Source organism: Dromiciops gliroides, chromosome 2, assembly GCF_019393635.1.
Source record: "Dromiciops gliroides isolate mDroGli1 chromosome 2, mDroGli1.pri, whole genome shotgun sequence".
Taxonomy (NCBI): Eukaryota; Metazoa; Chordata; class Mammalia; order Microbiotheria; family Microbiotheriidae; genus Dromiciops; species Dromiciops gliroides.
The window spans coordinates 78,009,174-78,022,815 of record NC_057862.1 but is presented as its reverse complement, the minus strand read 5'-3'; the positions used below and the strand labels follow the sequence as shown (position 1 = coordinate 78,022,815).

Below are 13,642 nucleotides of genomic sequence, written 5' to 3'. Positions count from 1 at the left end.
TAAAGGGATTTAAAAACTGGAGACAGGATTTTATATTTGATCCTGGAGGAAATAGGAAACCCTGGAGCTTATTGAGTGGGGTTTTGGGGGGAACAGCATGGCTTGGTTACACTGGTGCTTTAGGAAGATCGCTTTGAGAGCAGAATGGTGAGTGGACTGGCATGGAGAGAAACTTGAGGCAGGGAGACCCACAAGCAGAATAGGCACAAGGTAATAAGGTCCTGTACTAGGGTCATCATAGTGTCAGAAGAGAGAAGGGGCACATAGTAGAGATGTGAAGGTAGAATCAACAGGTCTTGGCAACTGATTGGATGTGGGGATAGGGGACCATGAGAGTAAGGAGTCAAGGATGACGCCTAGGTTGTAAACTTGGGTGACTGGTAGGATGGTAGGACCTTCAGTAGTAATAGGGAAGTTAGGAAGAAGGGAGGATTTTTTTTTGGGGGGGGGGAATAATGTTGAATTTAAGATTTTTATAGGACATACAATTAGAAATATCCAGTAGGCATTTACACTTGAGAGGCTGGAGATTAGGAGAGAGATTAAGGTTGGATTAATAGATCTGAGACTTAAATGACTAGAGATGATAATCAAATATGTGGGAGTCTATGAGATCACCAAGCAAATTAATATTGAAGAAGAGAAGAGGGCCCAGGACAGATCCTTGTGGGATTCCATCATTGTTAGCAGGTACTACCAATCCTTGAAAAAAGACTGAAAAGAAGCAGTCATAACAGGCAAGAAGAGAACTAAAAAAATACAATACAACATAGATAATGTTAACTTGTAGTTTTCTAAAACTACAGTATGTAAGGATCTATTTTTATTTAAGTTGACTCCAGTGATCCACAGTGTCAGATGCTATAGAGAGGTCAAGAATGATGACAGTTGGGAATTTTTAGCAATTAAGAAATCATTGGTAACCTTGGAGAGAGCTATTTCAATTGAATAATGACATCAGAAGCCAGATTGCAGAGACTTAGAATAGAGAATGAGAGGAAAGAAAATAAAGACTCTACTTATAGGTAGCCTTTTTAAAGACTTTAGCCATGAAAGGGAGGAAATATAGGACAATAGTGAGGATGGATGGATCAAATGAGTCTTTTGAGGAGGCAGGGGAGACATTGGCATGTTTGTAGGCAGTAGGGAAGCAGCCAGTAGGTGGTGGAGAGATTAAAGATTAATGAGAGAGTAGGGATTTTTAAAGGGGCAGTGTTGGAGAAAGATGGGATGGAATGGAATTTCTTGTATAGGTAGAGAGGGCTTTGCCTTAGCAAGGAAAAGGTCACTTTATTTGAAAACATTGAAGGAGAGTGAAGGCATCTGAATTATCTGAGATGAAAAACAGGACAAAAGAGGGTGCTTTTTGCTACTAATGGTATCAATTTCTATATTGAAACATGAGGCAAGATTCTCAGCTGAGAAGGTGAGGGGAAAGGGAGTTGTGGGAGGTTTGGGGAGTGATTTTTTAAAAAAGTTGGGAAAATCCATTGCTGTGAATGGGAGAGTGAATCAGTTGGCAGAGTGTAAAGAGATTGCATTTCCAAGTTGGGACCCAGTCATCATGATGTGATTTTTTTTTTTTTCCTAGCTTCATTCAGCTGCACATGGGTAGGAATGAAGATAGTGGATGGTGGGAATAATCCATGGTTGGGGGTGGGAAGGGCAAGACCAATAATACAAGAGTACATTGTAGTGCTGAACTGTTTTAACCAAGGGGTCAAGATGAGGAAGGGAAGAGACTTATAGCCGGTGAAGGCTGTTATAGAACTAAGGGGTGAAAAGATTGGAGCTTTCAGTGAGGATGAAGAAATAGGATTAGGGGATACAAAGCAGAGGGCAGATTATGATCATATAAAGGAATTTCAGAGTTCATAAACATGGATGTGGAATAGTTATGGATGATGGCAAGATCAAAGGTATGAGCAGAGATGTTCTAGTAAATGTTTTAACAAGTGACTCTGAAGGGAAAAAAAACCCCGCCAAATAGAGTTTCAAGTTTAATCTGCATTATTAACACCCCCCTCTTACTTTGTTAAGGTTAGACAGTAAATCAAGCCCTGGTTTCCTGATTTTTAAGGTATAAATGCTTATAATGAAAATTTAGGGGCAGCTAGGTGGCACAGTGGGTAAAGCACTGGCCCTGGATTCAGGAGGATCTGAGTTCAAATCTGATCTCAGACACTTGATACTTACTAGCTGTGTAACCTTGGGCAAGTCACTTAACCCTTATCGCCCTGCAAAAACAACAACAACAACAAAAAACACCAAACCAGAAAATTTAACTTTTGTTTCATGAACTGATATAGTTGGCCCTAGCACATCATATATAATTTCATATCGTATCACCCTGATATGACCCATCTTTGAGTAGTTGAGGGTGGGGTGGGAGTCATGGAAAATTGAGAAATTGGGAGGTTAGGGTATTTGAGGGAGTATCAGTATTATGTCTCTTAAAGTTCCTTATTGTCAAGGCAGGAGTTGGAGAGAAGAGAAAGACTTTGAGCCAGGTACGTAACTCAATGAGGAAGGAAGGAAGGAAGGAGAATATCCTGGAGGTTTGTAGATAACAGCTACTAGAATTTTATTTGTGTGATAAATATGGATTGAATGATTGAACCTTAAAGGAGGACAGGTAGATGGAGAGCCTAGAAGTGGCAATTGAGAGCAAAAAGTATTCCAATTCCTCTGCTAGCACCAGTGATTGGTGTGGGGAAAGAGGGGCTGGGCTATGAGAAAGTGCACTCTGTGCTGGAAAGGGCCAGAAAAGCTTGCTCATTAGTAGGGAGTTAGGTCTCAGTGAGTGCAAAAAGATGGATATAATGAAAGGAAAATGTTGAAGCTGAAAACAACTTTGTTTTGAATAGACGTGGAAACTTTGGAGTGGGACCTTGGAGGGGGGGAATTTGGATTGAAGGGGAATGGAATAAGTGAATAGTCAGTATGGGGTGGAGAGTAGGGTTTGAATAATGACAGCTGTTCAGACTCCCTGGTGGGGAAGGTATGATGGGATGGGAATATTTTAATCATGGAAGATAATTCAGGTAGGTTTTTATCTTCCCAAAGGGTTTGCTTTGGCTTGCCTTGTTGCTCTCCCAATCTCCCTCTCAATAGCCCACCCCCACCCTGAACTAACACATTCCCTTATAGTGGACAGTGAGTTGTTTGTTTTTTAATGCTGAAACTGGATGTTTATTGTGAATAATTTAGGTGAGGTAGCATGGTTTAGTAGATAGAAGGGATGGCCTTGGAATTCAGGAAAACTACACATATTAGTTGTGCGACCATGGGTAATATAACTTAATCTTTTAGGAGCCCATACAAAGTCTATGTAAGGAGTAGAAGTTATTGAAGAGTTTCTGCTTTCTGCTAGTGCAGGGGTTTCCCATATTGTGAGTCCCAGACTGCTAGATGAAATCACAGTTCTGGACCGTCACCCACCAAAAAGAACATAATCCTGATGTGACTTCCTTTGTTTCCTTAAGTCTTCCTATTTTGGAAACATAATTGGAAATTAGTTGTTTCCATAATCAAGATTTACCTAGTTGTTGTGGCTATTTTGCCAAATTATTTAAAGTTTTATTAAAAATTTTTGAAGTAACAACTTTAAAAATCATAGTCTTTAGAGTGTAAAGGAATCTTAGAGGTCAGATTAGTTAATGGCAGATAAGAGAATTAGAAACCTTATTTACTTGACCATAGTTTCTTCAGTTTTAAAATGAAGGCGTTGGACTCACTATTTTCTTAGGTATTTTGTTTAAAAAGTGTCTACTTTGTAATGTTTTAAAATACAAAGTTCACATATATTTAGTGATGAGAATTTCAATTCTTTCTTTAATTTTAGGTAAGTTAAAATGAGGAAAATTCTGGAATTTTGAAGATGTCTCAGCACAGTATCCTAGTTTTCTGCATAAATTATAAATAACTTCAAGAATTTGCTGAATAGAGGACACCAGCATCAGTTTTTCAAATCATGCCATCTGAACAGAAACATTTTTTTTGTGATGAAAAACCAACTACTTTAGACAAAGATTATGATGTGGAAGATATAATAGTTATTGATGCTGTAGAGTCAGAAGAACCAAAAATTTTAGAAGATAATTTTCCTTATGAACTGAAAAATGTGAAAGTTGATTTGCCCAAGATAAGTATTCCAGATGAAGCCCTGTTGACGCATGAAGTTGACATATATAGACAATTAGTTGAGAGTAAACCACAGACTGCCAGAAAATCTGTTGGCAAAGAGAAAGTAGATGAAAGTCCTTTAAACTCTTTAGAGGAGTGTAATTTGTGGCATAGACCCAATATAGGATATGAAGAAGAAGGAATGAAAATGTCTGCAAAAATACTTAATTTCAGCTGTACAAAATGTAGAGACAATATTAGATATAGCCCGAATGATTTGCAGAAACATTTTCAGCTTTTGCACTGTGGAGAGTTACCTTTATATCCTTGTGAGATGTGCAGTTTTTCTGCAAATGACTTTCAGTCATTTAAACAACACAGACTTATCCACCGAAGCACTTTAGTAAAATGTGACATTTGTAATGATGAGAATGTTTATACTTTATTAGACTTAACGAAGCATTTTACAGTTAACCATTGTGTGAATGGTAATTTTCAATGTGAAAAATGCAAGTTCTCCACCAAGGATGTTGGCACATTTGTTCAGCATATTCATAGACATAATGAGATTCCCTATAAATGTAGTAAATGTCATCATACAAGTTTCACCAAAGGAGAGTTTCAGCAGCATCTCTTTGTTCATTCCACTACTTTTCCCTTCAGTTGTCAATATTGTAACTATAGTGCCGCTGGGAAGGACCAACTTCTAAAACATGTTATAGCTTTGCACAACGATCAATTATATGCAAAAGATAAACTGGAAAAGGAAAAATGTGAAAAAAGGATAGTAAAGACTACAGCTGGACTTAAGCTTATATTGAGGCGATACAAAATAGGAACATCAAGAAAGACACTTTGGAGACAGAAGAAAGAGAACAGTGGAAATGACAGCTTTGTAGAAAAGAACACACAGGTGCTTAAAAATACTAATAAAATTGAAGTTAAATCTGAAGAACAGAATAATATATGGGAACATATGAATGAAGAAAAGGATGAAGTCATACATACTGAAAAGCAAAATCAGAAGCAAGATGAGTCAGAATCAGAAACAAGAAACCTCTTACCTACCACTCAGTGTAGTAGACCTGAAGAGGGATCAAGTTCTGGTTTTGGATTTTTAAAGAATGCTATACATGGACCCACAGTGCTGATGATGAAAAATAATAAAATATCGGTTCCTGCCAACTATAGTGCTAAATTTATGGGGTTCAAGATGGTAGATGGAAAACAACACATAGTTATAAAATTGTTACCTACCAATAAACCGAACTCATGTTCTCCAGGTCTCCAACTGGATGTAACAAAGGACAACACTACTGATTTGCAGCATCATATAGCTGAAACCACTGGATTATCTACAGGTGCTACACTGCATACATCTGATTTAAATAACACAATTTGCACTAACACATCTAATCCATTATTATTTTCTACTCCTCTGTTTTCAGGGAATTCACCATCGGAAAAAGAAAAAGCTGTCTTGACTCAAGCTAGGAGTAAATCTCAGACAGTAGGTGCTGAGAAAAGTACACCTCACTTGTCAACAAATTCAGAATCGACTGCAGCTCCTTTGAATTTGACCACTAAAGTTAGAATAAGTAATAATGTTGGAGCAGGGGGAAGTTGTGTTACTCAAAGCCCTCCTCAGGTATTGTGTGCCACAGTTAAGAATCCAGTTAACTTGGAATCTGTTGAAGTAAATTCTGTTGAACCAAAAGCACAACCTAGTGGGATGTTGAATAACTCCAGTATTAATGATGTCAACTATATGCCATCCTGTAATCAAGGATCATTACCTTTTCATAATTACTCAAAAATGGACATTTTGGATAACTCATGCAGTATTTCAGTGACAGCACATGAAAACTCTGATGAATCTTCATCAAGCAAAACAGCTGTACACCAATATAGTTCAAGAAGTGAACCAGTCTTGTCATCAGTGGGGAGGAGCACAAATCCAGATCTCCATCAAACATCTCCATCAAAGATTTGTCAAACTTACTGCCCTTTAAACACTAAAGATACTTTTGAACCTTTAAAAAACCAATGTGAAGTTGACACAGAAATTTTAGAAACAGTACAAAATATTGACACACAGACTCATGCTGATATAAATCAAGACTTAGAGAATATAGCTGAGAAATCAGATTGGGAGGATGTCTCTTCTGCTGATTCATTCACAATGCCTAAAATCACATCTGTTTTCTCACTACAGAGTGAACAGGCATCTGATTTTTTGTCACCTGAAGAAAACCAGTTGTTACAAGATGTATTGAATGAAAAATCAAGTGTGGAAAAGGACTCTGATATGACACCAAATAAAGGAATACAACTTCATGATGAGCCACTTTTGGAAAATGAGGGAAAGAGCAACATAACTGAATGTTTTAAAGGGTTAGAAGGCCCTTGCACTTTACCCATTTCATCTGTTAATGAGGGTATTGGTGTACATACAAATGATCTTAGTGCCAGCAACTGTACAACAAATACAGAAATAGATTGTGGGAAAGAAAAACAAGTACTGTCAACACAAAATGACTTGGGAGACTTTGAGAAAATACCCAGAATTGCTGGTGTTGGCACATTAGTTAACACCCAGTCTGATACAATAATAACTCAGCAGCTTGTAAAAGACAAAATACAAGCTGCTCCAGGAAATTCTAATGGCCTAGGTTCTTTTCATGTGCTGAGCCCACCAATAAATTCTGAACCAAAAAAAACAATTTTAGTTCAGTCATCTCCTAAAGGGTTTATTTTACCTTTGCATCTTGCTAGCAAATCTGGATTACAACTTGTTTCAGGAAAAAGTCTTTCATCAACTAATCCACCAGGTATTTATATGACTCAAGGTATACCATCATCTCTCCTTTTAAACAAGAAACCTGGAATGATTCTAAGGTTAAGTAATGGAATGCTTGGAAATGTTGCCAACATCACAGGTGAGAGTTCTCAAGTGTTTGGTGGAGTTGCAGCTAAGGAGCATGACAAAACACCTTTAAGGGCAGAATTAAAAAAGGATAATCCAACAAGTGTAATTTGCCCTTCTACATGTGATAGTAGGCCTGATTTGGCAGTTAGTTCAGAAAGTAGCAGGTCATTTAAGGGATCATATATCATTGGTAACCCAATAGAGTCTTCGGTTAATAGAATTTCTTCTCAAAATACAGAGCCTCGATGTCAAGGCACTAAGTCACATACTTTGGGTTCGGTAAAACAGCCAAGTGAAGCTCAACAGAAACAATCTCTTTATGCATTGTTGCCTGATGGACGGCAGGCAGTTCTCCTAAAATGTGTGACTCCCAATAAGTCGCAAAAAGGGCCATCTGATTTATTACAGAGTAGCACTTATGATCATCAAAATCATCAACCAAAGAAAACTGCATCAACACAGCAAAAAATACTGCTGAAAATTATTAAGAACCCTGCTAACAGTCAGTCAGTAAACAGTTCTGAGTCTTCATTACAGTTAGACATCATACAGTCTAATCAAACTTCCACAGCAAAGGAGAAACAACCAGTCTCTTCTAGTGATGCCTTACTCTTAACAGATAGATTGATGCCAGCAAATGCAACTATTGCAACTTCTACAGCAATATGCCCCATGCCTCCTCAAGGGACAGTATGTACCACCAACCATCCAGAGACACAGTTATTAAGGTGTCAGACAGATGGTTCATTTAGGAGTGGTTTCGGTCATGGAAAATCTACCAGAAGACAGATTTCAAAAATAAAAACTCACATAAGACATAACGCTTCTGAACCTATGATTACATGTAAAAACAGAAACTTTGGACCAAAATGTAGAGAGAATTTCCAGGAATGGCGTAGAAAAAAAGTAATGTTGCATAGGAAAAGTAAAAGAAAAACGAAATCTGAAGATTTTCATCACACATTTGACCTTTACAGACCAAGGTTTCCTAAGGATACAGTTAGGACTTTGCGACTTTTTCCTTTCAGTTCTACACAACTTGTAAAATGCCCTAGAAGAAATCAGCCTGTTGTGGTTTTAAACCATCCTGATGCAGATTCTCCAGAAGTGGTAAATGTAATGAAAACTATTGCTAAGTTTAAAGGGCATGTACTCAAGGTTTCATTGTCAAAAAGAACAATTCAGGCACTTCTGGAACCAGCATATTGTAATATTTCTAAAGCAATTACTGATGACTTTACTGCCAAGAGGCATAAAGTACTTAAACCTGTGAAGGAAAGATTTGTGTTAAAATTAACTCTTAAAAAGACAAGCAAAAATAATTATCAGATTGTGAAAACTACCTCTGATAATACTCTGAAGGCAAAGTTTAACTGCTGGTATTGTGGTAGAGTATTTGACAATCAGGATGCTTGGGTGGGTCATGGACAGCGACATTTAATGGAAGCTACTCGGGATTGGCATATGTTAGAATAATTTACCTTGATTATTAAAAAAGAAAATAAAATTACTTTAAAAGAGTGAATCAAATTATGATATACAGATGTTTTCTATTTCAGTGTAGCACCAGAAGTTAAGCTTTTAAATATTAATTTTTTTTTGGAGCTGGTTATATTTTAATGGAAAAGCAGAATTGCAGCATTTGAAAATGCAACCACAACATGCATGCATTTTGAAATGATACCACAGATGTACCTTGGGGGTTTTTTGGTTTGCTTTTTTTTTTTGGTTTGTTTTTTGCAAGAATATGTTCTGGAAAGTTAAATTAAAAAGAAAATTTTGAAAAGTAAATCTTTTCCCCCCAGTAAGTTATATTGAAATAATTTGGGAATGTATCAAAGTGGAGGTTGACATCTCCATCAAAACTGCTTTTGGCTGTTATAAGTCCCGTAAAATCTGGAAAGCATTTCGCCTCTAAATGTGGCACCAGTCTCCCCCAAGAAGCTCCAGTTTCTCTTCCTGGTTCTTCTCTCCAGGCTGCTTATTCTCAGTCCAGATTACTCAGAGACCTCTGGCACAGAGAAGAGTATAATCCTTAAGGCAGTGGGGTCCAATAGAAATAGCACTGGATTTGGACTCAGATCCCATTCTCCAATGACAGCTCTTCTGCCAGTTAGTGTCTGTTAGTGTCTGTGTGACTTTTGGCAAGTCGCACTGGATTTCAGATTGCTATAATGAGAAGGATGTGTGTGTGTGTGTGTGTGTATGTATCATGACCCCTAAGGTCCTTTTGAGTTGTAATCTGTGATCCCTCTAAAGGAAATCAATTGACTGGATAGTGTGTTTGACTTAGTTAACTCACTGCAATTGGGATACCACTGGGTATCTGAATTTTGTACAAGAGATGTCTGAATAGATCTGTAAAGCAAATCACGCATTTCTTTTCCTGTTAAGGTTTACGTTACTGAGATACGCCTTGTGATGGGTGAGGGTTGACACTACCTTTAGAGGGACTATACAGAGATGATCTAAAGGCTAGTATTGAGCTGTATATGAAGGCTGGAACAGAAACAAGGACATCTCTTCTACAGTCCAAGTGTAGAGAACCTTGTGGCAGAGCTGGTGGCAGATTTCTTTTGACAAATACATTTCCAGAGTTTCCAGGGAACTCTGTTGCTTACCTGATTTAGATGCCCTCTGCCAGTCTAGCTGTTTTTCTTCTGAATATAAAATCCATAAGTAGGCACTTCTCAGGGAAAATTTGTTTTTCTGGATTAAAAAAAAATTAAACAGTAACAATCCAGTAATCTCAGAGCTCTGGGGTGAAAAACCTGTCCCATTTTCATGACCGACAAAACATCATCCTTCATTTTTCACACATGCCTCCAGTGAAGTGGCTTTCATCATATTTAGAGGACTGGAAATCCAAAGCAGAACAGCTGATTGGTGTCAGGGAGGTAGGGAGACCGCAGTAGTGGAACTTTAAACAGTGGCAGAACTCAGGACAGCTTGCTAGTGGATTCCTCGATAATAGACTTAAAATGAAGTTGCTGCACCGAAGAATCAAAGACATAAAATTTCTGCTTTACAAATGTGGTTCGACTTTTCTTGCGTCTTTGTATAATGGAGCTCATCTGTACTATAAAACTACATAATGTAAGATTTTTTTGTTACATGGTTACTATAAGTGTTATATATTTTTATTATTGATTGGAATAAATCTTCAGGGCTTCTCTGTACAAAACTAAGATTTTAGACATGTACATATTTTTGTATATGGCTTATTTGCTATAAACTCTGCACAGAAAAATTTTGGCCTAAAAAGTTTGTTTTATTTTAGTTCTGGGCATGCACTAATAAAACTGGTTGTAAAATTTAAAAAATATATATACAGAGCTTTTACCAGCATTATTTTCTTGGTCTAAATTTTAGTTTTATTAATTTTTTTTTTGTAAATTTGTTTTTCAGGGATATGAACACTATTGTTAGCAAGTGCCTAAAAGATGTGAAACAGTTTACATATATCAACTGTAACAAAAGGTCCAAAATGGGCCATTTCCCCAAGAGGTTTATTTTAAAGAAAGCCATATGTAGATGCTTTAAGCTATCTTGCTATGCACATGACACTTGTATTATTTCTGTGCAGTTTGTCTACTTTCTTAGTGAAGTATTTTTCATATAAATAAAACCTGTTACAATTGTGTTTATTAAATTGAGCCTACGAATGGAATCAATTGGAAGCGTACAGTATATATTCATAATGCGTAATGGTGTTAATTCAAGAATGGTAAGCATTGCTAATTTTTGTAATGACTTTCTCTTTAATTTTAAATTTATCTTAAATTGTGTTTACACAAAAATTTTAGTCTACTGTATTAATATCTAATGACAACTTAATGTTGTGCATTTTAAAAGACTTAGTTTTTAAAACCTTTTATGCCAGTACTTATACATAATAAAGTATGATTTTATTCTAAAGATTAGAGATTTATTTCAGAGTGGTATGTGACTTTATCCCCATTTGCTAGGGTTATTTTTCTAGGACAAACTTTGTAAGGCTCCTTATTTCTTAATAGGCTAGCCAATATGCTTACCATTCCAGTAGCTGCTGCCAAAGTGATTTGTCTTAGGGTTATTCCAGTGATAGATAATTGGAGAGGTAAAAGAAAGCACAGTCCAGTTAACATTCCTGTTAAAATAACAGTATAAAAGTCTTAAATGGTTGAGTGATAATAAATACAAATAATAAATACAAAAAGTTGTGAGATCCAAGAAATCTGTCACTTTGGTGCTACACTTATATAAGTTCATCGTCTTCCCTGGCCTCAGTTGGACTCTTACCCTGACTCCCTCCAATGTCAGAAGCTTCTTTGCTCAGGCAAGTTTAGATTTTTGGCTACAGAGTAGCCAAGTCAGGAAAATTTGTCCTTCAGGTGGGAAACATCATTAGCCTAATTGGGCCAGTTGTAGTTAGGAGCTCCACTACTCTTGTGGCCTGGACTATTTTTTTCTCACTAGGAAATCTTGTTATAAGTTTCTTTCACAATTGGAGCAAAAAAATCCCATTGGGCCGCTTTTGTCCTTTTTGCTATATTCTCTCTCTCCTTATGGCTCACACTGAGCAGGTACAATCAAACATTTCCAGGACAATCTTCCAGTTAGAATTTTTGCTTTTGCCAACACATATTTAGGTATTAACTTCTTTCTTACATAGCTGTTGCTAGTCAATGAATGGGCCTCAGGTGTATTTTGGCTTCTTTCCACTCCATTTTTTTTTTTAAAAGAACCTCTCCTTTGGAACAATTTGAACATAGAACAATTTTTTTTTTTAAAGTCTGATGGTTTTATTATAGGTCATAATATGTTGTAGTGATTTGTATTGTTCATCAATTCTCAAACTATGACAGCATTTTAAAGCCCCAAATTGTGTAAAGTGCTGTGATATGCTAGGGTTGCAAAATAAAACTGATAGGCATAAACAGGTACAAGATTTATATAGAGAACAAAAAATGGTAAGTGAGAGGAGAGTATATTCCAGACACACCAGAGTAGGGAGGAATTTCCATGTTGGAGTACAGTTAGATTGAACTGTATGTAGGAGTCAACAGTCCTAGTGTTTTGTCATAATTCTGCCACTAGCTGTGTGACATTCGTCATTGTCCTAGGCCTCAGTTTTATGTAAGAAGTGGAGGTTGAAGTTAATTGTCTTTAAGGTGCCTTCCAGCTCTAAAAAATTCTATACTTTTCTGGTGAATGTCTCCTGTTTTCACTCCCACTAAAATGTAATTAAGGAAGAGAGTAAGATTGGGACAAATGGAGAATAACTGGGATTTACAGGCTATGTTAGGATAGAACTGGGAAAAATAGGGATCTTCTGTAATTTGCGAAGACTTCTCAAGAGAGCAGAGAGTCTCGGTGTTTTTGAAATGAAGAGAAAGTTGAAATAAAGAGGGAGGTAAGATATCCAGATATAGATAGAACTTCATATGTTTATAAACTTTGCAAAACAGTTTTCCTGCATGTGAATTATTTTAAATGAGAACTTGCAGGAAATCTTCCTGTCTGGACTTGATTTACCTTGTTGGATAATGACCCACTTCCCTGTACCCCCAAAGAATTTGCTATTGTTAAGCAAAAGCCCTTGTGGACTTCCGGTGCTTAAGACATTCCTGCATCAGAACCTATTCTCAGCTAGGTGGTGAGGCTTCTAGAATATAACTACGTGGTCTTACTCCAATTCAGTAAACATACTCATCATGTTATGGTACTAAACACTGGAATATGAAAACGAAACAGTTCTTGCCCTGGAAGAGCTTACATTCTACAGGTTTCTTCACAATGGAGACCAGGACTACATGCCGGTGGCAGCTAAGTAGATTGATTGTTTTTGTCTTTTAATTGTTGGTGTCAATGTCTCTTTGCACTAGACTGGTATTTGAGAACTGATGAATCACTTCAGTAAAACTGTTGGTGAAATGGACTTTTCTGATCTCTTGTCTATTTATTAAAAACCCTGAATTTCAGAACATGCTATTTTCTTCAAAAAAAAAAATAAAATGAACTGTTTTGATATCTTGTTTAAGTTATGTTCTTTAAGAAATGTGGAAAGTATGACTCATTTTTCCCAGAGCCCCCCTACCTGCTCTTTTCAACTTTTGGAAGTTTGGAAGATTATGTAAATTATGTAAATAACAAATTGGCATCATATAAAGATAAGTAATTTTATTCTAGGTTATTAAAGAGTGCATGCATGTTTTCGATGACTTAAAGCAACATTCTACATATATAATGATTTTGTTCTGGTAGAGGAAAACACCTTTTTAAAATAATCCATTTTATTTCTAGAACACCTATTTACCTTGAGAAAGAATTGGTCACAAGTCTCAAGCCTTTAGAAATTTACTCAGTTTTTAATTTGGGGCTATTTTGTGAAACTCTAGAAAGGCTCTGACAGTCTTTAAACTATAGTAATCTGTACTGACTGAACCAACACTTAGCCTAGAACAGCCACAGATCTGGAAGTCACTAAAGCTACAGCTTTGAAAGGGGAAAAGAGTAAGATAAGAGATGAAAGAAGAGTGGAGAGCAGAAACAGGGCTGTGGACATGAAATGGGATCATTCAGCCTAGGACAGATGCTTATTAAGCA

General features: G+C 36.8%; 1 protein-coding gene across 3 annotated transcripts in view; it reads left to right on the top strand.

Annotated features, from left to right (window-relative positions):
• ZNF518A (zinc finger protein 518A) overlaps positions 1-12,391 on the top strand; it is a 45,895-nt gene extending 33,504 nt beyond the window's left edge. For all 3 annotated transcript variants that reach the window (XM_043984860.1, XM_043984859.1, XM_043984861.1), the window contains one exon: positions 3,845-12,391. In XM_043984860.1, the coding sequence (XP_043840795.1) occupies positions 3,974-8,530 (4,557 nt within the window). In that variant the 5' untranslated portion in view covers positions 3,845-3,973 and the 3' untranslated portion in view covers positions 8,531-12,391. The remainder of the gene's footprint in view (positions 1-3,844) is intronic.
• Positions 12,392-13,642: the final 1,251 nt, after the last annotated feature.